The 25201-nt window shown below is 53.0% G+C and overlaps 1 protein-coding gene across 1 annotated transcript; it reads left to right on the top strand.

The window, feature by feature from the left end:
• The first annotated feature begins 6986 nt into the window (after positions 1-6986).
• LOC106149240 lies at positions 6987-19435 on the top strand. The gene is made up of 4 exons (XM_013517513.1): positions 6987-7289; positions 7928-8151; positions 18594-18718; positions 19067-19435. Exons 1-4 carry the CDS (start codon positions 7171-7173, stop codon positions 19223-19225), a joined length of 627 nt encoding a protein of 208 aa, XP_013372967.1. The 5' UTR covers positions 6987-7170; the 3' UTR covers positions 19226-19435.
• The last annotated feature ends 5766 nt before the right edge of the window (positions 19436-25201 follow it).

The raw sequence follows: 25201 nt of genomic DNA, 5'->3' as shown, positions 1-25201 counted from the left end.
TCCAAGGAGCTCAGGACCTTGTTGTAGCTGAGAATGACTTTGGTTCTCTGGGGGAGCTCTGGTCCTCACTCTGAGCATTGCTTCCTGGCTCCAGAGGGGAAGATGGTGCACTGCTCAGTCTCCTGGAGAAGCTTGTCACATTGGCTTTCCTGATGGGAACTCCGCTGTCCTCATCATTGGAGAAGCTCGAGACCTTACTATCACTGAGGATGGCTGTGGTACTTTCCGGGGGAGCTCTGGTTCTTATTTTGAGCATCACTTCCTGGCTCCAGTGCAGACCCCTCAGCCTGCTAGCACAGATCCTTCATCCCACTGGCATAGACTTTCTAGCTTCCACCACTGACCTTTGGGCCTTCCTAGCGCAGATCCATGAAACAGGCCTGCATGAGACATTGTCGTGGGCTCTAGGCCTCCAGTTGGACTCGTGGAAGGCATTGTTATGGGCTCTGGGTCTTCAGCTGAACTTATGCATGATGTTATCATGGGATCCAGGCCCTCAGTTGGATTTTTGGTCTTTAGTGTGTGGACAAATTTCCTGTACTCTCTTGTATGATTCTTTGGGTGACTATTATAAAATGTGTCTTGTATTGTATTATATTGTTCACCTTGCAAAACACCCAAACTATGAAAGGAACCAATCTGGGCAACAGCAAGACCCCACCTCAAAAGAAAATACAAAGGGTTGAGGTTATAGCTTAGCATTCCCTCGGTTCAGTCCTCAGTACTTCAAAAGAAATTGTTTTTGTTGATACAGGACAATAGTCACAATAAACTACATACAGTACCGATTCTTGGACTGTGTAATATCTGTGCTTTGACATTACTGTGACTTAACTTCTTTTATCTTCCTGCATTGCATAGCATCATAAAGGTGAGTTTCTCTGACACTGAGGAGAACTAGGGTTCTGTGTCTACGGTATTTCCTGATGCGTTTGTAGTGCAAAGAACCAGAAATATTAAATGGGAAATTGCAGGAATAAACACTTTATAAGTTTTATTTTTTATCTTTTTATTTTTTATTTGTTTTTCTGGTACCAGGAATCAAACTCACGACCTCACGCTTGCCAGGCAGGCGCTGTGCCGCTGAGCTAAATCCCCCGCCCCTATAAGTTTTAGATTTTGCGCCTCTGAATAGTGTGGTGAAATCTCACAGTTCTGAGACATGAATCACGCCCAGGGTCTCCGCATTTCCGTCACCCACCCCCAGCTCACGCCAAAGCCCCCAACTGACTCATCACAGTGTTAAAGTGCTCATGTCCGATTTATCCTTACTTTTCCCATTTATGGCTCCAAAGCACTACAGCAGTGATGCTAGAAATCTGGATTTGCCAAAGAGGTACCGTGAAGTGCTTCCGGTAAGTCAAGAGGAGAAAGTACAAAGACATTTTGAGAGAGACAGAGAGACACATCACTCACTTAACTTTTATTGCAGAATGTTGTTATAATTGTCTCATTTTTTACTGTGTTGCTAATCACTGCGTCTAATTTATCAATTAACTTTATGACAGTAAAGAATGTAGCACATTCAAACTGTACAATCTGCAGCGTTAGGCGTGCACAGGGCTCTTGGAATGCCTCCTCCCAGGTGAGGGGCTACTGTGTATAACTAGTGCAGGGTAGGGTGAGCAATAAATGTCAATGCTAATAAAAAAAGATGCGGGTTAGGGATGTAGCTCAGAGGTAAAGCAAGTATTTTGCATGTGGGAGGCCCAGCACTGTACAATGCAGGCATATACATATATGCACACATAGAGTAGAGCAATAAATAAAATTTACAAGTGTAAAGATGTGCTCTGATAAACATTCATATCTTTCAATGCTTTCATTGGAAAACGAACGGCACGAACAACAAAAGGCCCCGGAGATTTGAACGGTGCATGAACAGCAGCGTTTCTCCTGTCCTGTCAGCTCTAAGATGGAACGGCAGGCCGGCGTCCCCAGCCACAGGGAAGAGCACGTGCCACCTTCCAAGACAGTCAGTGTGGAGCACCAGGCGCCCCTGAGAGCCAGAGGACACGCGTTTGTGACAACTCTGGCTTGGCCTGGCTGGGAGAGAAGAGGGGAGCTGTCCACACTGAGCGAGGCGGGGAGGCTTCGCATGCAGTGTAGACTTCTGAGCACAGCGCAGCCCTGCTCTGAGCAGCTGGGTCGCAGAGGCCGAGGGCGGAGCCAGGTTCGCTTCCTCCTCCCACTGCGGGTGCTCATCACGGGCCTGAGGCGGTTACACACGTGCGCAAGGGGAATGACCGCGGGGTCTGCTGCCCTCAGCGGCGTGGTGCTGAGCACAGGAGCAAGACAGAGGACCGGGGCACGCTGCCTCCTGGAAGGACAGTGAGGGCAGTGTGCGGCCCAGCACGGGCGCACGTGGAGGAGAAAGGAAGGCACCAGCGAGGGGCGAGGTCAAAAGCCGGTTGCTTTACAGAAAACAAAAAACAAAAAAAGAAAGAAAGAAGAGTTAAAGAGTATTTGAACATTAACCTGTAAAATGTTTTCAATAATCAGTTCATGAAGGGTTAAATAAACAGCTACTTTAGTTTTATCACATTAAAAAAATAGCTGGTTGTGGGTCTCACCTCGGTGGAACCAGGCAGAGGGCAGTAAGCAGAAAGCAAACCCTGAAGTTGCTCGGAGGTGGCCCTTGGTCTCTGGGCTTGGATTGGGTCTGTCTGTTGCCCGTGGGGAGGGAGGGTCAGAGGCTTGGGCTCAAGGGGTGCCCTGTTTCTGGTTGCCCACCCATCTGTGCTTGTTAGAGCTTGTTGTGTGATTGATTGACAGGGGTGGGAAGGGCTTTTTATCTTTCACCACTGGCTGTGGGTGGAATCACCTGGGAGCTTTGAGAACTACCAGGGCTCAGGACTCACCCCTCCTATTCACGTCAGAACCTCCGAGGGTGGGGCCCAGGCCCAGGCCCTTTGGCCTCTGCAGCCCTTGCTTTGTTTGCTCCCAGTGAGCAGCCGTTATCTGCCCGAACCTGGACCCTCCCTGCTCAGACAGCCTTGGTGCACTTTCCTGCGGCTTAATGGGCGGGCGTGAGCCCAGCGCAGCAGAGGCCGCCTCTGGCTGTGGAGGGCGTATCCATGGTCACCAGCCAGCACCTGCTGGTTTCTCACAAGTGCAATTTACGAGACAAAGACTTCTCTCTTCATAAAAATGTCCCACACTCCTGTCACGAAGGGCACTTGAGGCTCTTAGCTTCTGTGTCCAGTCATTATCCACTTCCTGAGCTCAGTGCTAGTGTCCCCCGGGATTGAAGTCATAGTCCCGGTCAAAGTCCACGAGAGGATGTGGGACGGACATTCAGGCTGGGTGACTCAGCCAGCGTCCCAGAGTTCATGGCGCTGTCCCCTTCCAGGGCCAACCCCCCCATCACCCCTACAGCAGGTGGAAGAGAAGGAAGAGTTGGGAATGAGCCAGCTTTCTGCATCCTGCCTGTGAAGGGGGCGGTACCCTTGGGGTTATCCCCCTTCCGGGGCTGGAGGACATCAGCGTCTTGACCTCAGAGCTGGGGTCAGAACCTGACTGGCCACTTCCTACCTGTGTGACCTTGGACGAGTTACCCGGCTTCTCTGAACATTACCTGCTCACCGGTGAACAGGGAGCAGCGGCCCTTCCTTGTAGGACTACGTGAGAGCGAGGGTGTAGGTGACTGACAGGTGACAGAGCTGCTTGGGAGTTGCTAGCCCCTCCCAGGCACCGTGTCCCATGAAGCCATACCGTCAGCAGCAGGGGGAACATTTCTTTCTTATGACTGATGAAGTGTTCTTTGAAAAGCATTTGCAAGTCCACAGAGCCCGGCACTGGTGAGGGTGTGTGAGTGAGTCGGGGTGCGCTCACACGGGCTGCTGGAGGGGGTCCGTTTCATTGGCGCAATTTTTTCCTGGAGAGCAGTGATGCATTCCGTGCCAAGAAAATTTAAAAACAGCCCCGATGCCTCCTCTCTACCCAGCTGTGCTCCTGTGACTGAGCCGTGGGAAGCTCGGTCAAGGTGCACAGGGATGTCCACTCACGCGCTGCTCTCAATGCAAACACGACAAACGAGCTAATGTCTGCAGCAGGGCATGTGCGCGAACTCCCACACGGCCCCTGCAGAGATACGGCCCGAGCACGGGCAGAGGGGCCAGCAGCCAGGAGGGCTCAGCGAGGCAAATGTAGAAGTTTGTGATACATCTTTGAGTAAAATCGCAAGCTCCAAGTACCAAATGAAGGAATGTAGAGCGACATTTTCTTCCTTCCTTTCTTTCTTTCTTTCTTTCTTTCTTTCTTTCTTTCTTTCTTTCTTTCTTTCTTCTTCTTTCTTTCATTCTTTCTTTCTCTCTTCTTTCTCTCTTTTTTTCTCTTTTTGTCTTTCTTCTTTTTTTTTGTCTTTTTGAGACAAGGTCTCATATGCAGCTCAGGCTGGCCTTGAGCTCACTTTGTAGCCCAGGCTGGCCTTGAACTCCCAACAATCCTCCTGCCTCAGCCTCCCGAGTGCTGGGATTGAAGGTGTGTGCCACTATACCCAGACACACCTTCATCTCCTTCTTCTCCTCCTCCTTCCCCTCCTTCTCCTTCTCCTTCTTTCTCTTCTTTGACAGGGTCTTACTCTGTAATTTAGACTGGCCTTTAACTTTTTATATAGTCCAGGCTGGCCTCAAACTCACAGTGATTCTCCTGCCTCAGCCTCTTGAGTGCTGAGATTATAGGTCTGCACCACTATGCCCAGCTGAGATTTCATATTTGTAAGAACGTGTATATGTCCACATTTGTACAGAAAATGTTCTGGAAGGTTTCTGAGGTCCTTTTCCCAGGCTTAAAAGAATTCTCAGTTCCTTACACTAAGGCCTCTTAAACCAGCTACAGGGGGCCTTGGGGTGGTACTCAAACACCCCAAAAACAAGTGGGGGAGAAACAAGCCACTCTAATGGCAGCATCTGCCCTCCACAGAGCACCATATCATTGGGTCTGAACCCAGAGTGCCTCCTGCCTCAGTTTACCCAGGATAGGGCACCTTTTTTACCCCAGTGAGCCAAGAGGTTCAGGTTTACACAGAGGCAGGAGAAACCAAGGTGACCCAGCCCTCTACTTGAGCGGTACAGCAAACAGAAGGGGCCAGGTCAGCTCCCGAGAAGGCACCGCCACCAACACTCGTTGGGGCCCTAGCAGCACCCTTCTGTGCCACCCCTGTGCCGAGTGGGCAGAGGTCCCGATCGCATGTCCCGTTCCTCAGGAGCTCGGCCTGGGGGCACAGACAAACCGGCCTCCACAGGAGCGGCTGGAAGGAGGACAGGAAGGTGACCAAGGGCTCTGTGGGCAGCGGCTTTGCTCTCTTACACAGCTGTCTGTCCGTGTTCCAGCCCGCAGAGGAGGGGCCAGGTCCTGGGACCCCCACTTCTCAGCCACTGGTCAGGAGGCCCACTGCGGGGAGGCGAAGTCGTAGTCCCCGTTCCCACTGTCTTTGCCACCTCCTGTTCCTGGCCTAAGTCCCAGAGAGGGGGCGGGGCACATCGTCTGCTCTGGGACCCAAGGTTTCCACGACGGTAACAACCTAATTGTTGGGGAGACCCGGCCCCAAATCCCCGGTAAGGGTGATTCCGGCCTGCAGCCGATGCCTCCTCAGCCCTGTGTCTTGCAGATACAGCTTGTGATTGAAGGGCGGTCATTTCCACCGCAGTGTGTTAGGAAGTAGTAACCTCCCGGCTGCACGCTGCCCCGCGTGCCCTTGGGTGGGGCCCGAGCACGGCTCACAGCGTGAGACGGGAGAGCATCCGCAAGGGCTGTCACACGGCGCAGGTGACTCACTGCCTGTGACTCACTGCCTGTGGGGCCTGAGGTCCTGCTGCAAGGGCAAACGCCTCATTGTCCCTTCACGTCCCCTGGGGTGGAGGCTCTGCCCAGCCTGGCCTCCACCCGCAACCTGGCACGGGCAGCTCCCTCATTTAGGAGCGCAGTGGAGGGCCCTAGAGGAACCCACCAGTCTGTGAGACGGGTGGTGTCGGACCTTGTCTCAGGAACAGATTTACGGAGCATGTATTTCAGCTCAGCTCTCCAAGCAGGCACGCAGAACAGGGGTGCTTTCCCCAAACCCGGCTTCCTGGCATCTCGTCAGGAATCTGTGATTGTGCAAAGGGAGATTAGAGGGTTGGGGATGAGGACTATTCTGCGGGGAGCAGAAATTTCCAGTTACAAGGTCGTAGAAAGGCCTAGGACTGCTGGGGCCACACGTGGCACAGTGGCACCGCCAAACCACTGATGTCACCTCTGTCCCCTGCAGGTCTCTCTCACCTTCTTCCTCCCTGGGCCGAGGGCTCGGGGCTGGAGATCACAGCCAGGCTGCTGTGGTCCGTTGGGGAGGCGGATCCTCTCCCACGTGCCGGAGAAAATTGCTGCGACCCCTGGGATTCCTTCCCTGCTGGGTTCATCTCACATTCCCGGGAATCTGAGAAGACGCTATAGAGTCAGGGAGGCAAGGGTGCCAGGGAAGGGGGCTGAGCTTCCCGTGTGGCTGTGTCTAGAGGAGTGAGTCTTAAAGTCTCTACCTTCCGGTGGCAGTGGGGGCAGGGGCACCGGGGGGCCTGGCTTCTGCTCGGAGAAGACGCTGGTACGTTTGAGAGCAGCTTTAACATTCTGATCAGCAGCCACCAGGGTTCTGGGCGAGGCTGTGGCTGGCATGCTGAGACTCCTTGACCTGGGCTCCAGCCCAAGGGCACGTGGGCCTGTGTCACCCTCTGCCGTGGCATCTACACAAGGAGCCTGATGGTTGCTTGCAGGGTGGTACTGAGGGGTTACATTTGCACCCTGAGATTGTGGCCTTTTAGGGGAGTTGGGTCTGCTCATGAGTCATCCTTCCGAGGTTTGAAATGACTGAGGATGTATCCAGCGGTGTTTGGGCTGACTCCCGGAGGCCCAGGAGGAAAGTCCCTGGGAGATCTCTGGGAGAACTCACCGGGACTTGTGGAGGGAGGTGAAAGATGTGGGCTTGTCCAGCTGCGCAGTTGGAGGGACTTGTCCTGGGGTGGTGTCTATTATTTAAGAAAGAACCGCAGGGCTGCAAGCTTAGGGCTGCCCTGACAAAGCACACGGCCCCGGGTGGCTGCAGGGTATACTCTGTGAGCTTTGAGGGGCCTCTGGCCTGCAGTGACTTGGGTGGACTGACCACCAGCAGCTAGGTGAGCCCATCTAGAGCCACTAGTTATGGGGATGGGAGGCACCTATTTATGCAGCCAGGGTAGGAACGGGAAGACCAGGGCCTGGGGACTGCTTCTCAGTAGAAACTCTGTGGGGAAGATTGTACTTCTTACCAGTCTTAGCAGGTGAGGACCTGAGGTCTCTACAACTTGAAGAAGAAGAGAAGGCGTTATGGGCTTTGTATCTCCAGCTCATGGAGGGACATGCCGGTTGCTCACACAGTGTATCAGCTAGGAGAGACTCCTTTATGCTACAGTGACAAGCAGCTCCAAAAATCTTGGTCGTTTAAAACTACAAAGGTTTACTTTTTGGTTACAATTACTTGTCTATCACAGATCTGCAGGGGCTCAGCCTGTCTTCCTCAGTCCAGGAGTCAGGAACGGTTGTTTGGAACTTGGACAGCTGTCATAGGAAAGTGTAGACAGATAGTTTCTACTTGGCCATGGTTTTATTTTGGATTTTTCAAATTTACAGCAAGCAAAAGCAACACACATGCAGGATAAAATGTACTTGGAATGTGGGGCCTGGTTCTCTTCCTGGGCAGGGATATGTGGTCCGATCCCATTCCAGTGACCACAGCCTCAGATCACAGAGTGATCAAGCGGGGAACAGCAACACTCGACAGTGTGTGGGTAGTGAGCTGTGTGTTGAGTAGGTTTGGTGTATCAAACAGGTTTTTGACTTACGATATATTCAGGCTATGATGGGTGTAGTGGGACATAACCTCTTCCTAAGTCAAAGAGGATCTGTACTGACTTTAAAGATACCTACCTGGAAGAAATACTCCTTATTTCCACGCAAGGAAAGCCATGTGGCCCCACCTAACCTCCAGTGGACGGGAAGTAACCCTTTCCAAGTGTCCAGGAGAGAGGACCAGAGTGCTTGCGGACAGCTCTACCAACTCCCACACTCCACCAGAGGACATGATCCCTGGGCCGCAGGAATTCTGGGATGGGAGAAAGCATCACGGCTGGCTTCCTGGAGGAGGTAAAGTCAGAGGTCAGCCTTAAAGGACAGCCCAGCATCAGATCTGAATCTGGGCAGAAGGGGATGAGATCAGAGGAACAGTGGACGTGGGAGGATCGGGGCTGGCGGCGGGGGTGGTCCTGTGCTCGCATCTCCACCTGACCCTGCTCTCTTCCGTGGTGGGGAGGGGAAAAGGAGGCACTGGACTTTGGTCAAGAGAGATGGAAATTCTGCTGGCTGCCTTCACGGATCAACCAGGTCAGAAGGGGGTGTGGCAGAGATCCCTCGACTCTTGAGGCTGGGCTGTCTGACCCTCGGTGATTTTCCTCTCCTCCCAGTGGGCCACTATCTGTGTGTCTCCAGGACCAAATAAAGGACTTTACCTGGGAGAAAGAGACGGCGGGGAGAGAGGGGGACCAGTCCCAGGTGGCTCAGTCAGCAAAAGCCCCAGTGGAGGGTCTGTCCACACCATCCTCGGGGCCGCGCACGGGGAGGAGTCTGGGAAGTGAAGGCAGGGTCCCTGTGCAGACGTCTCAGGCCGTGAGGGTGCGCAGTTCTTACCTTGGGCATCCCTGACCTGCAAGGGAACGTGGGACCTCCCGTGCCTGTTGCCGATTGTTTATCTCAGCAGGAACCCAGGCAGAGGGTGTGGGAGGAGTCCGGTGGTAGGGCTTAGAGGATTTCCTGGACCTCCCAAGCCCAACCCGGGCCACTCACAGAGGCGCCTTAGACTGGCCCTACCTGACTGCCAGGAACCCTTTGTTGAAAAACAAAAGTGTTAACGAACAGAAACAACATTAATAATAGATTCCTGGAAAGCCTGGGTCTGCAGAACCGCTAGCCGGACGGCAAGGCCTCCAGGGTGGCCTAAAGATTAGAATTCTCCTTTCTCCCAGAGATGGTCACTGGAGCCAGTTCCCGGATAATGGGCATCTCCTGCCACGGAGGGGGGATGCAAGAGTGGTGGGGCTGTGGGGCAGGGTGGAGGTGGGGCTGGTGCCAGGGCAGAGAGCCGGCTGGGGCCGGAAAGAGGACACAGCGCCTCCTGGTGGCAGCAGAGGGCCCCCCAGTCCATCCCAGGGTGGGAAGGGATGCAGCGCTGCTCTGGTGCCCAGGGAGGCCTTGGGGGCAGCTGGACCTGCAGTGAGACATGCGGGTTTCAGACACACAGGCGCAGGCACAGCACAAAGCGAGGACACCACAACCAGAGCCCAGGCCCACCCCTCTGCCCGTGGTCAGGCTCCCAAGCCGCCAGCCTCGTGGGAGCTGACTTGGGGTATGGGTGCTGCTGGTGTTGGGGAGGTGGCAGGGGAGGGTGTTTGATACGCAGGTTGGGTGCGCTGGGGTCGCAGGCGCTTGGGTCAGGACGGTGCTAAGAGCAGGAACACATGGTCAGGAAAGCGGTGCTGCTTTGCGTTGATTCAGAGCTCGGCCTCCTCCCTAGTGTTCCTCTGTTCTTCATGCTGTTTCATGACCTGGCAGTTCTGCTTGTGCTTTGCTGTTTCTCACCTTTGTGCCTTTGTACTTCTATTCCCTCTTCTTAGAGGGTTTTCATGCCTTGCCCATCTGTCGAACTCGTATTCGTCCTTCAAAATCCAGCTTCAAGGGGCTGGGGATTTAGCTCAGCGGCAAAGCGCCTGCCTGGCAAGCACAAGGTCGTGAGTTCGGTTCCTGGTACCGGAGAAAAACAAACAAACAAACAAAAAACAAACAAACAAAAAACAAAATCCAGTTTCAAAATCAACTCCTCTACAAAATCTGACTCCTGCTCGGCGTGATTGCACATACCTGTAATCCCAGTACTCAGGAGGCTGAGGCAGGAGGATTGCTGAGAGTTTGAGACCAGCCTGGGCTGCACAGTGCATTAAGGCCAGCCTGCACTACATAGCAAGACGCTGTCTCAAAACAAACAAACAGCAACAACAAAACACCCTGACCTCCCTGGCTCATGGGCAAATTGTCCCCTATACTGAGCTGTTCTGTTACCTCCTTTCCAGTGGGGCTTTATTGTCTGTCTCTTCTCCCGGACTAAGAATCTCTGGATGGAAGTGCTTTGAGGTCAGTGACGCCCAGCCAGGGTGTGTTGAGTTGAACCTCACTCAGAAGGAGAGGGGAAAGCACGGCTCTGCCCAGGCCAGGCCTGACTCACGGGGGAGAGTGCAGGGTGCCCGCGTGGAGGTCAGATAGGCATCTGCAGCAAGCTGCTGACAGCGCCAACCGCTCCAGTTCTACACCCACGCTTGAAGTCAGAAGGGGCTCTGAGAGCCGCCCTCATGTTTACAGGGAAGGAACTGGACCCAAAGGAACGACGGGCCTGCCCCAGCACCCCCAGGCAGCTCGTGACCCCCGTGAACCCCGAGCCTCACCCCGTTTGGGAGGCACTGTCTTACCGGAGGTTGCCCTGCCCCGCCTCTGTGAGTTCATCCGCTCTGCGGAGCAGCGTCACTCACACGGGGCCAGCACCGCTGAGCAGCCTCCTGCCCCCGCCGTGTGGACAGGGTGCAGACAGCGACCGCGTACGGGTCAGAGTCAGGAAGGCTGTGGGGGGCAAGAAGCCAGGGCTCAGAACAGGACCTGCTGCTTCCTGAGAGCAGCTTCCCAGAGGCCCGCCTTCCCCACGCTGCCCCCAGGAGCCCAGTCCCCACTCGCCCAGTCCCCCGTCGAGGATGTGCAGCCCGGGCTCCCACAGCGTTGCTTGCCCACCTACCCTCCCCTAAAGACCAAGGTCTGACGCCAGACTCCGTCTTCCTGCAGCACAGGGCCATTTGCCAGGAGCTACTTCTGGCTCCCGCACGGCTGCCCCGGGCACTGCCAGATCTCGCAGTATCGGTCCTCAGAGGACCTGATCTAAGTGCTGGTGCTTTGTTAGCTCCATGGGCCCAAGACCCAGCCTCAGTCCCCTGCCCTGCTCTCCTCCGGTGACAGGCTCCCCAGCCCCCAGCGTCTCTGTGTTCCTTGGACCTGTCCTCTTTACTAATTAAGTGCTTCTGAGTCAAGGAAATGCACAGGCCTTTTGATGACTAATTCCTGGGAACCAAGGACACAGTTCCCTGCTTCGCCTCCCTTCTTTTCTCTAGCATGGCTGCCACCGTGGGCATCTCGGCGAGACCAAGATGGCCTTGGATGGGTGGATATGAGGTCAGGGCACGCAGGAGTACACACATCACCCCGGCCTCAGCCCCTCACCCGGAGAGCGGACGCAAAGGCAAAGGGAAGCCTTCTGCTAGCTGGGGTTTTGACCCCAGACCTAGGGGCGGTGCTGGACCACTAGCAGGTCGCAGAGCCTTGGACGGAGGAAGCCCTGGCCCTCCTTCGGGCACACTTGGGCCTCAGCTGAGCACAGGGGCAGCAACAAGAAGCAGTGGCCTGCCAGGGAACAGGCTGAGGTGCACCAGAGTGGGTCCGGTGGGGAAGGAGAAGGTGCAAGAGAGAGGTGTCTACAGCTACACGGAGAGTGGGGAGAGGGACACCGCCAGAGAAGCACCTGCTCAAAGGGGGCCAAGCCCCTGGGCCTCTCCTCCCTGATGCAGCAAAGAGGAGGAGGCCCCAGGAGCCAGAGCCAGGCCTGGGCATGGGCATCGAGGGGCTGTGATGGGTGTGACCCCCCAACCCCCCGCCCGCACAGCGGCCGGTCAGCGTCCTCCAGCTGTCCCGGAGGCGCGTGGGAGCAGCAGAGAGCACTTTGCCCCCGGTGAGGGTCCACGCACGAGCACCTTCCCGGGCATGCTAGGCTTTCTTCCCTTCTTTTCTATTTCTCTCTTTCCCTTCGTCCTGCAGCCTGCTTTCCTGAGGGAAGCCTGTGCGCCAGGCTCTTACGGCAGGTTCCTGCGGTCTCTGTGGAGAACCCGGAAGCAGACGACCTGAGCCACAGCTGCGGGAGTGGCAGGGCTTCCGCGGGCCTCACTGTCCTTTCCTAGAGGAGGCCCGTGCCTGCTGACCTCTGGGGTCACGGCATTGTGCTCCAAGCGCGGGGTCCCTTCGGGTGTCTGCCTCTCCGGGTAGCCCTGAGCTCCCCAGATGTCTTCAGACAGCATTACTCAGACACAATGCTTTTGCAGAGCGGTTGGTGTAGTTGAAAAGCGTGTGCTCTGGGCTCAGAAGTGGGTTGTAGTCTTTCTCCCACCCCCTGGTGGCGAGACAGGCACACACTACATCCGCGAGGATCGCTGAGTCCCTGGGCAGAGACGACTGTGGTGGGCACTCCGTGGTCAGGTTAGAAGAGAAACGAGGTGGTGCACAGCTGTGATCCCGGCACCGTGGGAGGCTGAGGGAGGAGGGCTGAAGGGTTGAGGCCTCCAACTTAGTGACTTAGCAAGAAGCTGTCTCAAAAATAAATAAAATTAGTAAATACTGTTATGGCTGTGTCTAGATGTCCCCCAAAGCCTCATGCAGTCATAGATGCGGCTTTTTCTGAGGTGGCTGGATCTAGAGTGTGTGATGCTGGGATTGACTGATGGTGCAGTGCTAGGATCAGGGGCACTAGGATTAAGGGCACGAGTGCTATCTGCCCGGAGTAGCCGGGAGAAGATGCAAGGGATAGAAAGAGCCCTGGTCATTCTATGCTGCTTTGTTGCCTGCTGCCCTCCATGAACTGCTTTTCCTCTGCAAGGCCTGTCTGCCAAGACAGCCTGCCTTGGAGCCAGCTGATGATGGCCTGAAACCGCCACAAACTGTGAGCTACATAAACCTTTTCCCCTTTAACTTTGGGGATCTGGTGAACAAGAAAACTAGCTGAGACAAATACACAGATAAATAAATAAAAGAAATAAGGCTGGAATGTAGCTCAGTGGTCAAGGCACAAAGCCCTCTGTTCAGTCCCCAGTGCTGGAAAAAAAGAAAAAGAAAAGGAAAAGAAAGGAAGAAAAGAAAAGAAGGAAGAGCAAGAAAAAAGAAATAAAAACCAACACATAGAGAGAGCATACTGTATGTCAGATGCTCAGCTAAGGGTTTTAATCTTAGTACAATGGCTCTACGGGGTAAGTGCCATCTGTTATAGACCGAATGTCTGTGTCCCCCCCAAATCTATGTGTAGAAACCCTATCCCCATATAACGGCATTAGGAGGTGGGGCCTCTGGGAGGTACTTAGGTCCTGAAGGTGGAGCCTTTGTTAATGGATTAGAAGAGGTCAGAGACCTGGCTTGTCCCTTCCCCTCCTTGTGAGGGCACAAGAAGAGGTCCGCTGTCTGCAGCCTGCAAGAGCACTCTCACCAGCACCCCTCCACGCGGTCATCTCCACCTTCCGGCCCAGAACTGGGAGAAATGTTTGTTGTATAAGCCACCCCTCAACCAGCACAGGATTCTGTTGTAGCCACTGGCAAGAGGACATTAGCATTATTCCCACTGTACAAAAGGACCGTGGGACACAGAGGCAAGAAACTCATTCAGCAAGTAACCCAGAGACAGCAACTCCAGAGTGATTATTTTGGGGAGGGGTAGCAAGAACAGGCGAAGTGAACTGGGGGTGCTAATCAGATGTGGCCTTTGGCAGGTCTGTGTTTAAGGTCGGAGTCCTTGTCTTCGGGGTCTCTGTTGAAAGAGACCATTTGCCTCCTGTCCATTGTGACACACCCAGGGCCACCCCGTCCAGCGCGTGAGGTAGGCGGGGCTGGCTCCTCTGAGAATGGAGGGAGGGTCCTCCTAATGGGCACACCAGGCATTGGAGAGGTGCATGCTGACCTGCAGAAGCCGTCTGAGGGCGTGCACACTGCAAGGGAAGGGTGTGAGCATAGCCGCAAGTCAAATGCAGACAGAGAAAAAACTGGCACGCTTTCGGGAGTCATTCTGTACAGAAGAGGCCGAAAACTGCAGCCGTGATGTGAGGGCCGCGCCGGCTGGAGGCTGGCTGAGAGGAACACGTGGGTCCTAGTGAAGTGTGGGAGGCCACTGGCCTTTACTTTCAGGGTGACAAAACCACCAGTCCCCAAGGAAGAGGCCCCTCCATCAAGGGGCCATTCTGGGGTCAAGGGGTAATCAAGCCCAGTCTATCTTTAGGATCATGTTCCTTTTCTGGCTTTGAGTTCCGGCTCTGCCACTTGCAGCTCCGTGCCCTTTCGTGAACTACCGAAAGAAAATGCTGTAAGTTAGGGTGGTGCCTTTCAGGAGTTAACTCCAGGGGCCTCAGTCAAACAGGCCCGGCTTGATGCAGGCATCGCCTTCTGAAGCCTGGGTTTCAGCCCACCTGGGGTGGTCCCTAGTCTTTGAAATTAGATTCTGATTGGTTCAAACCAGAGGGGGCCCAATCCTCTTATCTGGGGTTGGCTTAGGCAAGGACATATGGCCCCATTTTAGCAAATGAGATGTAAGAGGAGCTCTATAAGGGATGTGTCTAAATGTTTTCTGTTGCTATTACAAGATATCAGGCTAGACACTATTTATTTTGGTAGTAATAAGAATTGAACCCAGGGCCTTTGCACTGAGTTACATCTTCAGCCATTTGCATTTTTTATTTTGAGACAAGGTCTCGTCAAACCACTAAATTGCCCAGGCTAGGTTTGAACTTGCAATCCTCCTGCCTTAGCCTCCCAGAGTGCTGGGATTACAGGCGTGCACCACCACACCCCATTTAGGTACTTTGTTTTATTAAGAGGGTTATTTGGCTCCCAATTTGGAGGCTGAACGTCCAAGGTTGGGCAGCTCCCTGCGCTTGGCGTTTGGTGATGGCCTCATGGCCGACGGCGTGTCCATGGAGGGAGTCACATGGACGAGGTCCCTAGGTGAGGCAGGAACGCTGTTTTTGTTCTGTTTTTTTACAGCAAGCCCCCTTTTCAGAAACTGACTGGGGTCTCCTGAGAACTACATTAACCCCTTCTGAGGGCGGCACCCGAATGGCTTAACCACCTTCTGACAGGGCCCCTCTCGAGGTCTCCGCTTCAGCACATCCATCCTGGAGACCAAACCTGCAGCGCAGGGGCCTTCGGGAATGGTGACACCACCCCCGCCGGGCGCGGGAAGTGAGGGCATCTCATCTCGAGAGCAGATGGCCTCTCTTACCTCTGGATGCTGGGCGTGGGGCCCTGCAGGCAGCAACAGGCCTGAAGCCGATGACAGCAGGGACAGAAGGACAGGCAGGCGGGAAGCTCCCGGGTCCTCAGGATGGAGCTGCCTGTCTTACGGTTTCTCATTATGTGAGATAGTCTTTCTTATTGCTTAGGGCACTTTGAATCCGTTTTTTATTAATGGCAGTTACATGTATCCTTATTGTTTCTTGCTTCGCTAAAAAACAGGTAGGAAAAGCATATTCCGCCTCCCGCTTGAGAGGATCCCATAGCTCGCTCGCATGGCATGCAAGGTGTTCTCTTAACTTTCCGTATTGCAAGAGTTTCCCCCTCAGGGTGCAAAAGGCTCCTCAGAGGGCAAGCCGAGGGGGTTCAAATAACAACCGCTTCGCCCTCCAGACACAGACCGTCCTGCTGGTGGGCTGCTCATGGAATTAGTTTTTGTCTTGGGCACACATAAAAGGATCGTGGGCAGCGCCTGTTGGATGAACGCCCCGCCGCTTGTTTTAGGGATGCCTCCCGTCCGCGTATGCCACTGCCGGAGTCAGGAGGTACTGTACGTGCCAGCTCGTGCAGGGCAGCTCTGAGGAGTTCCGGGGCATCTGCTGTGTGGTTTTGCCTTGGAATGTCTTTGGCTCCCCGAATGTATGAGGACCGAAATCCCCACGGCTGCCGCTTGGTGATCTGCTGCTTTCTATCAAGGGACAAAGGAAGCACTGTCTCCTCTGTGACTTCCTCCCTCGGGTTTTCCCTGGGGCAAGAGCTGCATAATGTGGAACTGATGAAGAGGGGGCACTTTCTGGGCTACAGAAGCAGAAGATTAAAAGCCTGCTGTCCCCTCCAAGCCAGACAGTTGGGGCATTGACACGCTGTCCCTTTTTAGGTCTGAGGTGCCAGGAAGGGGGCCAAAACGGCCAGGGAGAAGTTCCCTTCTGTCCCAGAGGATGCCCAGCTGTGTCCTGCGTTTGACCAATGTGTCCTAAACAAGTGAACCCAGTGTGGTGGTGCATGCCTGTAACCCTAGCACTCTGGGACGCTGAGGCAGGAGAATCACAAGTTTGAGCCCACCCTGAGGAAATTAGGGACTTAGTGAGGGCCTGTCTCAAAAAAAGTTCTTTTTTAAATGACTGGAGATGTAGCTCAGGGTGGAGGTTCTGGGTTTGATCCCTAGTACAAAAAAAAAAATACTGTGAGAAATGGACGGTCTCTACTGCTACCCACGATAATTCCTCCTAGGAGCTCTGCGACACCCAGGCAGAGACTGCCAGTCAATCCTAGCCTCGCCCAGTGAGGTAAACAGGAAGATCTGCTCTCTGTGGGGACAATCTCATCAATCTGAGGGTGGCCATGTGGAGGCAGGGGCTCTTTGAGAGATCACATGACCAGTCCTGTTGTCCTCATGAGGGCTTTTTCTTTTTTTTTTTTTGAAGGTCTCCCTATGGATTTCAGGTTGGCTTTGAACTCACAGAAATCCTCCTGCCTCAGCCTCTTGTGTGCTGGGATTACAGGTGTGCATCACCACGCCTGGCTCATGAGGGCTTCTTGTTCATGGGCATTGACTTCACTTCCTTGTGGGTAGAGGAAAAATAACTAGGGGGAAAAAAGACCAGAGATCCAGAGAGCACCCTCTGGGGTCCGCTGGGGTCGAGCACCATGGTCATTTGTGACAGCAGGGACTGCTTACCTGACCCTCTGTGTCCCACTGCCCTCATTCACAGCATGGAGACCATCACACCACCCATGGGGTGGCAGGAACATAGAAGCCTGGTACTGGGAGAACACACAGATCTGCCACGTACGCGGCAGGTGCCCAATTCTTGGGGCGGATTATCTTGAGCTCACGTTGTCCAGGGCCAGGGCTGGGCTGTCTCCCAGGGTGTCTCTCAGCCTCTGTGCTGAGCTGCGCTGAGGTCCCCACACCTTCCCCACATGTCTGTGTGTCGTCCGTTCTGACCACCAGGCTCCATCTGATGAGTGAGGTCAGCGGTCCTGTGTCAAGGTTTCCCCTTGATGGTTCCCAGGGGTTCAGGAGGCTTGGGGAGCAAGTGAGCGCTGTCCCCACCACAGCTGTGCACAAGGGGACGAGCGTCTCTTCATCTCGCCCTGCCTGAGATGGAAGCCCTCCTAGTCTGGAAGCCCAAGGTGAGGGTGGGCAGGGAGGAGTTAGCTGGAGAGACCTGCAGAGGAGGGTCGGGCAGGCAGCCCTGGGCCTTGCTGGTCTCACCTCGGCCTCTGTTCCTTCTCAGACTGTGCCCTGAGCACTGCCCCCACACTGAGATGGAGTCCAGGCCCGTCACACCCAAGGACTCTTGGTCCACCCTTCACCACGAGGAAACCCGGGCTGATGTGTACGGGAGGCCTGGGCACCGCTCTTTCGCTACACTTAAGACATTTCCAGGGAGCCACTCATCTTCTCACTGTCCTTCTGACCTGACAGCCATGCCCAAGCTAGAGTAAGCTGCAGAGAAGTCTGCCTCTGAGCCAGGTGGTGCCTGCCTGTAATGCTAGCACTCCTGCAGGCTGAGGCAGGAGAATCACAAGTTCCAGTTCAGCCTGGGCAACTTAGTGACTTAGTGAGACTCTGTCTCAAAATGAAGAAGAGGAAGAAGAAGAAGGAGGAGGAGGAGGAAGAGGAGAAGAAGAAGAAGAAGAAGAAGAGGAGGAGGAGGAGGAGGAGGAGGAGGAGGAAGGAGACGACAACGATGGCTAGGGATGTAGCTCCAGGTTCAATCTCTAATACCACCACCGAAAAAAAAAAAAAGTCTACCTCTGGATTATCTCTTTTCAGTCTAAAAACATTATAACTATATGTATTTTTTTTTTGGTACCGGGAATTATAACCATATTTTAAAAGAAAAGTTTTTTGGGAAAAATCCCCAGCCACAATCCTACCAACCGTTGCCATTTTTCCTGTTTTATTCCGAGCTTGGTTGGCGTGGCACCCTGCTCCTACCGTACCACCCTGCGTCCTCGTTGTAACCCTGGGGTCAGAGGCGTCTGTGGTCTCTCCTGTGAGGCATTATGTTGCCGACACCCTCCATCTGCCCCTCCTGGTCCACTGTGTGCCTTCCCCAGCGCTCTGGACTTTGGAGGCGACCCCTCCCCACCATACCCACTTACTTCCGCGCTCTATGGCTTTGGTGGGGTGTGGCCAAGGGGGGGCGCCAGCCTGAGACTGTGAGGAGGAAGCAGACCCGGCTGGGGCCTCCTTTATGCCTGCACTGCCGGAACAGGGCCCTGGAGCCATAGACGTCTTTTTCTCAAGGTTCCAGAGGCTGGAAGCCCAGGATTAAAGTCTCAGAGGCTTGGTTTCTTCTGTGGCCCCTGTCCTTGGCTTGCAGGTGGCTGCCCTCTGCCTACCTCTGTGTGTGTGTGTGTGTGTGTGTGTGTGTGCATGTGTGCATGTGACCCTGGAGTCTCTGTATGTCCAGACTTATCCAGATTTCCTCTTCTATTTATTTAGACAGGGTCTTGCTCTGTAGTTCAGGCTGGCCTTGAACTCCTGCCTCAACCTCTTGAGTGCTGGGATTACAGGTGCGTGCCACCACCCCAGCACCAGATTCCCTCTTACGAGGACACCAGTCAGACTGAGGTAGGCCCCCGCTTGTTTAACCAGATCCCCGTCATAGGGCTTCCTCCCCAAGTACACACACCCTGGGACATGCTGGGGATTAACGGGAGCGCATTTGGGGGAACACAGTTCAGGCTCCACAGCCTGCGCTCTCCCCCCTGCCTCGGTGGAGGTGCTTGGCGTTTCCCGCTGGGGGCCTACAGACCCCCTTGCACCTCTCAGCTTGCCCACACCTCCGTAAACAGTCCCTTCATCTGCCTCAGCTCTGGATACCCGTTTTGGGAGAGCCGTTTTCTGCAGGTGACAGGCCCAAAGCCCTTTGGGACTGGAGGGTAGGGCGGGAGCCACACCTGATTCAGCTCTCTGCAGGGAAACCTTGCCCTGGTCACTGCTGAAGGCCTGAGGGTAGAGCGGGGGACGAGCTCATGCGACGAGATCGCACCTGACTTAAAGCAGCGTGTTCCACCACGCTGGGACCTGGTGTCGGAGGGGTCTTCCCCGCCACTCCTTCAGAGGAACAGCAACTAAGCAGCTGACACCAGCACCCCAGTTGGCAGCCCACCTCCCGCATTCCCGCCTCTCTCCTGTCAGCTGCAAGTCCGGAGGCCTTGCCACACCCCGCTCCTTTCAGCCCAGCCGGGCCACCTGCGCGGGCTGCCCATTTCCCGGCAGAGGCTCTCTCGGGACACTCCGCCGCCACCTTGGGAAGCAGCACACTCCCCCTTCTGCACCACGGCCTCTTTCTCACCTATTAAATGCGGCCGCATCCCTTTATTTATCCAATCACGCATTTATTGTTGTTGACTGTTCACAGCATTTATTCTCCATCCAACAAACCAATCCTGTCTTCATTTCCCAGATCTCAGTTGCTGGACATGGCTAAAACCAAGAAGGATCACATCAGGGTTTCACATATCACACAGTTTACTGCCAAGATGATTTTTTTTTTTCTTGAGTTCAGGATGCTCGAGGAGACAGAGAATAATGTGTATAAACCTGCCAGGGAACACACTCTTCAGATGAGGCGCATGTGACAAAGGGAAAGAGTTCCAAAATTAGGAGTCTGGTCCCTGAGCTGGGATGGAAGCAGGCCTCTGCGGAGAGCAAGGCGGGTGAAAGTTAGAGCTACTCCTTCGTATGCGTGGTTCTTAGGCGTCCAATACAGTAGCCATCCACGAGGGCACATGAAGTCCTGCGTATGGAGGCTGGGGCCCCGTGGGAGCAGAGGCTTCAGAGTCCTCCCCAGGTAAAGTGAGCGCACCAAGGTAGGATTTCCAGAAGTCTGCGCCCTGGCACACCACACGGCATCCTCTAGGAACGTCCTAGAATCAGGCACTAAAAAAATACTCATCTTTAAAATCCAATATTTTCCAAAACTGATTAAATTTTTAAAAAATATAACGCGACTTCACATCTCATGAAACTTGAGATTTGTGGACTAGACTTGAGGAAAACAGCCCAAATAAAGTGAGAAGATAAAATTATCAAAGATGGTCTGGTTTATAATCCTTTGGAAATTGCTGACACAAATATGTGACCCAGCTACAGGGGTGGATTGACGAGGTGTAGGGGCGAAGGGAACTTCCCCTCCATCCTCGGAAGCTTAGGAATTTATTTTACTTTGTGTTGCAGTATTGGGCATTGGACTCCAGGCCTTTGTGCTAAACTATATCCCCAGCCCTTTTACGGTATTTTTTATTTTTGAGTTAGGGTCTCACTAAGTCAGTGGTTTGCTGAGGCTGTGCTTAAATTTGTGATCCTCCTAAATTTGTGAGCCTCAGCCTCCCAGAGAGCTGAGATCACAGGTGTGTGCCACTATGCCTGGCTTGAAAATTAGAGAATTGAGTTTGCTGATGCAAGTCGACAATAGATGGATTAACAGGAGAAAGACATACGGATTCATTACTGTGCAAGCATATGGAGTTGCACAAACTATAACACTCAAAGAAGGGCCAGGTAGTTGAAGCTTGAATATTTTCTGCAGAGGTACAGGGACATGGGGATGCAGACAATTTTAAAAGTAAATTATTTTTAGGGGAGATGAATTGGCCAGAATGACAATAGCCGGGGACAAAGTTTGCCTGGCTCTGGGTATGGTGACAATTCCAGTCTTTTTCCCTGGACGCTCACCAGGATGTTTTGAGGTTGACCTGATGGCCCTGTCCTTAGCCTCCTCACTGTCCCCACAGATAGTCTTGCCTGCTCTGACAGTGTCTTCGCCCCAATCTGCCTCCCAAGTCCGCTTTTTGACAGCCATTGAAGATACATCTTTAAGCAATCATTTAAAAAAGCGTGTAACCCACTGGAAATTTCAAGGCAATGAGTCATCATGCTCCTGGTCCCCCTCAGATTCCTGTCTCTTATGTAAGGCTGAGTCACTTTCTGTGAGGTCTGTGCATTGCAGAAAAAAAGCCAGAATGAGAGAGGGAAGGAGAGAGGGAGAGAGAGGGAGAGAGAGAGGGCACTGTTATTTTAAGGGACTGCAGAGCTCTGCATTAACACCAGGGTCCTCCTCCCTGTGCTCACTTCTTCACTCTGCTTCTGTCACCCTGCCCCGGCTCAGGGACACTGTCACCGGGGCCTGAGGCCCAGTGGGGGACACTGCTGCCCCAATCCCACCAAGCATATCCTGAGTCAGGGCTGTGACTCCACCACACACACATCCCAGAACCCCAGAGGTGGACACACATGTCTGGGGCCTGGCCCCTAGGCTGGGTTCTGGTTAGTTTTGGTTTTCTTAGGAAAGCGCAGAGGCTGTGGAGCAGGGCCCGGAGGAGGAGGAGGAACTGCAGGCAGGTCAAGGGAGCAGCGCATGGGAGGCTGTTCCCTGGAGGGATGAAGCTGCTCCTTGAGAATTTGATCATGAAATTCACACAGGAATCAAAGCGGACAGAGCCAAAGTCATCCCCAAAAGAGACAAGGGACCCCAGGGGACAGGCTGCAAGGGAGGAGTAGGAAAGGGCTGACCCCCAGGCAGGGGCCACACCCATCTCACACCGTGGGCACAAGGAGGCTGGCTCCCCCCGCACCCCTGTGATGGCCCCGTCTCTGTTGGGGACACAGTGCTCACACGGTCGTCCAGCATCGCTGGTTGATCTCAGTGAGGACAGTCCCTTCCTCTGAATCCAGGTCCCTAGGACTGCGCCCCGAGAACTGTGCCTCGAAGGCAGTACAGATGAGGGGGCAGCCAAGTGCTTGCCAACTTTCTTGGAAACGAACGAAGCTTCCTTCTGGCTGGGTACAGCAGCGCTGTCAGATTCCTTCTGTCCACCCCAGAGGTGACCACCTCACCCAGATGACAGGTATTCAGGAGGGGCTGTACGTGGTGAAGCACTTGGTAAATGCCACCCCCTGGGGCCTGCTGGACTTCTAGGGCCATTCCCAGCATCCCCAGAAAGCTCACCCCATTTCTTTTTTTTGTGAAAGGTATCAGGAATCGAACTCAGCACCTTACACTTGCCAGGCAGGCGCTGTGCCGCTGAGCTACATCCCTGGCCCACTTTTCTTCTAACTTCATGAGCTGTGCTGCCCAGTAAGGTGGCCACTGGCCATTTTTGCTGTTCAACACTTTAAATGTGGGCAGTCTGAATGGGGTGCGCTGTAGGGGTTAAAGACATAAGGATTTAGAACCGGGCATGGTGGTACACTCTGAAAGGCAGGAGGATCCAAAGTTGTAAAGTTCAAGCCCAGCCTGGGTAATTTAGTGACTTTGTAAAACTCTGTTTCAAAATTAAAAAAAAAAAAAAGAAAAGAAAAGGGTTGAGGATTTATCTCAGTGCAAAAGGCCCCAGGTTCAGTCTCTAGTAGTGAAAAAGAAAAGAAAAGACCCATGGGAACATATGGGACTATAAAAGGAATATAAAAATGTCTCACTGATAATTTTCTATATGGATTACATGTTGGAAAAATAATATTTTGGGTTAAATAACATATGTTATTAAGATTCATCTCACTTGTTTCTTTTTCCTCTGGTCTTACTCTGAAGGCCACAAAATGAAAATAAAGGGACAAAGACACTAGGTGAAAAAAGTGACAGCAAAAAAAAGTTAGTAGCCAAAACTCAGACGAGTGAGAGGTCACTGCCTTTACCGACTAGGTAAAGCTGAACTTGACATTGTACCTGGCTGAGTTGCATCCCCCTGGAACTGGAGAATGAACTTATTTGGAAATAGGATCTTTGCCGGTATAATTAGTGGAGGGGAGATTTTACTAGATCGGGGTGGGTATGAACCCAGTGGCTGATATCCTGGTGGGATGCCCTAGTGAAGACACAGACACCCACAGCAGGAAGGGGCCGGCTGGTGACAGCAGAGCCTGTGTGATGGGGCACGAGCCACGGGGCCCCTGGACTGCCCGCAGCCGCCAGAACCCAGGCTGATTCTCCCGAGAGGGCAAGGCCAGGCCCACGCCTTAATTTCTGACCTCATCCTCCAGGACAGTGAGAGGGTAAGTTTCTGTTGCTCTAACCCCCCACCCCCCAGTTAGTGGTGATGTGTTACAGCAGCTCTAGGAAGCTAACACACTATGAAAAAATAATGACAGACATCTCAGTCATCTTGTACATGTATTAAGGGTTGAAATGATAATACCCGTTTGATTAATAGGTGTATCAGGTGGAACAAAATATATGGTTGAGACCAATTCAGTTTCATTTTTATATTTTTTGCAAGATGTGACTATTAGAAAATATTAAATTGTGTATGTGGTCGATTCATTTATGGCTTGCATTATGTTGCTATTGCACACTGTTGCTCCTTTTACTTTTTTGTCTTTTTGAGACAGGGTCTCTCTATCCAGTTCAGGCTGGCCTTGAGCTCACTTTGTAGCCCAGGCTGGTCTCAAACTCACAACGATCCTCCTGCCTCAGCCTCCCGAGTGCTGGGATTATAGGCGTGAGCCATCAAGCCCAGCTTCCTTTTATTTTTTAAAAATTACATGTTTGCCATACATACAGATTGCAGTCATTATTGGAAGTTTGTATATGTACATAGCACATCTTCATTCCTTTTGTGTTCCCTTCCCTTCTTCCCTCCCTACAGATAATGCCATTTCACAGTGAATAAGAATATGAATCCCTGGCCCTGGTAGTGGGACCCTGGGCTCTGCATCTGGAGGAAAGAGAGGGGCAAGTACTGGAACCAGAAGTTGCAAAGGCAGGGAAGAGTTTTCCACACACCAGCAGCGGCAGCTTCTCACATCAGCATCTCAGCCTGAGACTAAACCAGAAGAACAGAAGGCCCTGGGTGGACGGCAAGAGGGGCCAGGAGTTGTCTTCCTTTATGCCTAGGATAGGAATCCTCTGCACTCCTGCACCATCACAGTGCTGCTGACAGGATCCTGCTCAGAGAAGACCAGGGCAGGGGAAGGCAGGGCAGCTGTGTTGACCACTCCTGTCCCTCCTCAGGTGGGCTGAGCTAGACCCCCACTCCCTCCTCCAGAGGCAGCGACTCACAGCCAAGCCAAAGCCCTTGAATCCTGCCAGCCTGCCTTTGCCGGCCAGGCTGTGTGGGGGTGGGGTCACCGGCTCCAGAGTTGGGGGGCTGGGGTACAAGGTGAGGAGAGAGACGCCTCCTGGCTTAGCCAGACCTGGGTCACATTTTCTTTGGGTGGATCTTGGAGTCTTATTTTATTTTTAATTTTTATGAGGACGTGTTTACAGTACATGTTTACATTCCTTGTGTGGAGTTGGTGTGTATGCAAACTCGGCTTCATTCCTTTCTGATCTCTCCCCTGCTCTTGATCCCCTTCCTGTTTGAGAAAGATCTATCTCCCTACTTCCTATTATTTATTTTTATTTTGCTCTTTATTTGTTTGTTTGTTTTTTTCCGGTACCGGGAATCGAACTCATGACCTTGCACTTGCCAGGCAGGCACTGTGCCACTGAGCTAAATCCCCAGCCCCTTATTTTGCTTTTTAAAAGGCCCAGAAACATACACTGGAGGAAAGATAGCCTTTTAAATAAATGGTTCTGGGGAAACTGGCTATCTATAGGCAGAAAATTGAACCTACAGCAGACCTGTATCTCTCACTGTGCACTAAACTAAAATCAAAATGAATCAAAGAACTAAATGTTAAAGCAGAAACACTTACCCTGCTGGAAGATAAAACAGGTAACACTTTTGAAGCCATAGGCGTAGGCAAGTACTTTCTGAATAGAACCCCATTTGCACGGGAAACAGTACCAAGAATCAACAGACGGGATCATAGCAAGTTAAAAAGCTTCTGCACAGCAAAAGAATCAACAGAGTGAGGAGACACGTTACTGAATGGGAAAAATGTTTGCCAGTTACTCCTCAGAGGACTAATATCTAGCATATATAAAGAACTCAAAAAATTAGACCCCCTAACATAAAAATCCCAATCAAATGAACAGACACTTCACAGAAAAAGAAGTACAAATAGCCAATAAATACATGAAGAAATGTTCAGCATCACTGGCCATTAGAAAAATACAAATTAAAACCATGCTGAGATTCCATCCTATTGCTCCCCCACTGCTGTTTT

The sequence above is a fragment of the Chinchilla lanigera genome, unplaced genomic scaffold, assembly GCF_000276665.1.
Source record: "Chinchilla lanigera isolate Chin_1 unplaced genomic scaffold, ChiLan1.0 scaffold00040, whole genome shotgun sequence".
NCBI lineage: Eukaryota > Metazoa > Chordata > Mammalia > Rodentia > Chinchillidae > Chinchilla > Chinchilla lanigera.
The sequence above is the reverse complement of the archived record's forward strand: the minus strand, read 5'-3'. Positions and strand labels throughout refer to the sequence as shown.

What these genes read in the sequence shown, in the direction of transcription:
- LOC106149240 (XM_013517513.1), top strand. Translation starts at nt 7,171, where the DNA reads ATGGGGATGGGAGGCACCTATTTATGCAGCCAGGGTAGGAACGGGAAG. An exon ending in CTTCTTACCAGTCTTAGCAG is followed by an intron (nt 7,290 to 7,927) that starts GTGAGGACCTGA and finishes CTGACTTTAAAG; the next exon opens with ATACCTACCTGGAAGAAATA. An exon ending in CGGCTGGCTTCCTGGAGGAG is followed by an intron (nt 8,152 to 18,593) that starts GTAAAGTCAGAG and finishes TTATTTAGACAG; the next exon opens with GGTCTTGCTCTGTAGTTCAG.